Source organism: Limulus polyphemus, unplaced genomic scaffold (assembly GCF_000517525.1).
Source record: "Limulus polyphemus unplaced genomic scaffold, Limulus_polyphemus-2.1.2 Scaffold17062, whole genome shotgun sequence".
NCBI classification, from domain to species: domain Eukaryota; kingdom Metazoa; phylum Arthropoda; class Merostomata; order Xiphosura; family Limulidae; genus Limulus; species Limulus polyphemus.
Window position 1 is genome coordinate 1 of NW_013682672.1, and position 2,532 is coordinate 2,532.

Sequence of the window (2,532 nt, forward strand, 5' to 3'; positions counted from 1 at the left end):
CAATACTGAAAACATTGTCGTATCACCACAATACTGAAAACATTGTCGTATCACCACAATACTCAAAACATTGTCGTATCACCATCCTCCTGAAAACATTGTCGTATCACCACCCTACTGAAAACATTGTCATATCGTCACCCTACTGAACACATTGTCGTATCACCACCCTACTGAAAACATTGTCGTATCACCACCCCACTGAAAACATTGTCGTATCACCACAATACTGAAAACATTGTCGTATCACCATCCTAATTAAAACACTGTCATAAATGTAATGCCATTTTGCTAAAAATACTGTCATAAATGTAATGCCATTTTGCTAAAAATACTGTCGTAGACATTCAACTTTATCGTGATTTGAATTCATCCAATGTGCTGACAACTACTAATTACTTAGTAACAATGTTCTACGTTCTACAAACAGCCTAGTCGTTCAAAATGTACCTGTTACCATGTAACAATATGGAATACCGTGTAAACAAGACATCAACTCGACAGATGTTACACCACACGTGGATCCTCAGTATGTTTCCTACTTACCCTGCAGACACTGATAAACAAACTGTTCAGTGTTCAATGTCTGGACAATCTACCCTGCAGACACTGGTAAACAAACTGTTCAGTGTTCAATGTCTGGACAATCTACCCTGCTGACACTGGTAAACAAACTGTCCAGTGTTCAGTGTCTGGACAATCTACCCTGCTGACACGTGAAATTGGATAACAATACTTCTTATTTCAAATGTCTTAAATAATGTCTTCAACATTATAAAAATACACTGTATTTTTTCCAAATAATTAATGCAAAATCTCAGAACTTCTATTATTCCAAGCTTTCAATTTTTTTTTTTTTTATATGGGGGAATTATAAACCTGTCTCAGATTGGCACTCTACTGTAAGTAGAGTGCCAATCTACTTTGTTAAATTAAGCCTAATTTTGAGCTGCACTGATGGAGAAGATCGGAAATATGACACTTGGTTTCAAACAGCAATTAGAGTGTCCAGTACATTAGAATGTGCGCTGATCTCGGAATGCTGTGAAGGCTTGGATTAAGTAGAGAAGTGTGTTAATAATAAGACTTAGAAACGAACCTTGAATGTTTGTTTGTTACGGATTTCGCGCAAAGCTACACGAGGGCTATCTGCGCTAGCCGTCCCTAATTTAGCAGTGTAAGACTAGAGGGAAGGCAGCTAGTCATCACCACCCACCGCCAACTCTTGGGCTACTCTTTTACCAACGAATAGTGGGATTGACCGTCACATTATAACGACCCCACGGCTGAAAGGGCAAGCATGTTGGGTGTGACGGGATTCGAACCCGCGATCCACAGATTGCGAGTCGAGTGCCCTAACCACCTGGCCACGACGGGGATTCGAACCCGCGACCCACAGATTGCGAGTCGAGTGTCCTAACCACCTGGCCATGCCGGGGCCCTTGAATGTTATAACAGATACAGTGTAAACATACATACCTACGGAACTGTTTCAAAAAGATGTTGACGTTTAGACTTCTTTTACCATCCAGCAGGTTTATCTGTGAGAAACAAAAGAACAATAAAAAACACCTCGCCCATTTTTAGTTTCTTTATTAATAATCACAACTTTGCTAAATATTCAAAGAAAACCTCACCGAAAAATGAAAATAACAATATATTCCAACTCATATTAAAGATATATCTTCAGTTACAGTTTAATTAGTTGCATTAGAATTTATGTGATTTCATCGGCACCAAAGAAGGGCCTGCACGTGAGGGCTGCATGCAGATATGACTTTTCAACTTGGTGTACACCAAGTTCGTCACGTAGACATAGGGTCCCGATGATCGAAATAAATATTGAGTAGGTAATTAACCATGAAATTCTCATTAGGTAAGACAGGATGACTCATTTGAAGGGTAAGACTAGCAAGTAATTCCTTATTCCCTGTTTTGTTGCACCACAAGAAAACAACTCTGTAATCTAAACTGGCGAACATCAGCCAGGCTAGTTTTCGGTAAATCTAGTTCCCACCAGAATTGGTTACTGATCTAAACTACGAAGAAAGATAAAATCTATGACCTCACCTCTTGGGGTTCCTTCTTTCTTTTTTCCAAGCTATCCGTGACATCTCGGGCACCCAGTCTTGGAGAGGCTTGGCCGTTCACGTTAGTTGCGGCGCTGCTTTGCTGACAGAACAGTCCTTCCATTACGTCAAAGTCCAGATTATTTAAACTACTGTCGTGTGTCTTGGCCACTAAAGTCCACAGGTTCTTCTTACCGACAACTTTGTTACTGGGGATCTTGTTCCAGTTCAGAGTTTTCATTTTGTTCTTAGGCTTAGGGGTGTCTTGTTGAGGTAGCATTATCTGTTCATTTTGGTTGGGAAGAGGGGATGCACCTCTTACAGGAGGCGGTGGAGGTGGAAACCCCGGTCCTCCTATTGCGGGTGGAGGAGGAGGAGGAGGGGGTCCACCAGTTGTTCCATTAAGTAAAGGAGGTGGAGGTGGGGGAGGAACAACGCCGGGGGGGGGGGGGGGGGGGGGGGG

At 41.8% G+C, this 2,532-nt stretch overlaps 1 protein-coding gene across 1 annotated transcript; it reads right to left on the minus strand.

The window, feature by feature from the left end:
- Positions 1 to 1,479: 1,479 nt before the first annotated feature.
- On the minus strand, positions 1,480 to 2,526 carry LOC111084332 (inverted formin-2-like; the record flags this gene model as incomplete). Its single annotated transcript, XM_022381075.1, has 2 exons — positions 2,071 to 2,526; positions 1,480 to 1,541 (listed from the first exon to the last, which is right to left on the minus strand). Coding segments are annotated over exons 1-2 (341 nt in total), but the record flags the coding sequence as incomplete, so codon positions are not given.
- Positions 2,527 to 2,532: the final 6 nt, after the last annotated feature.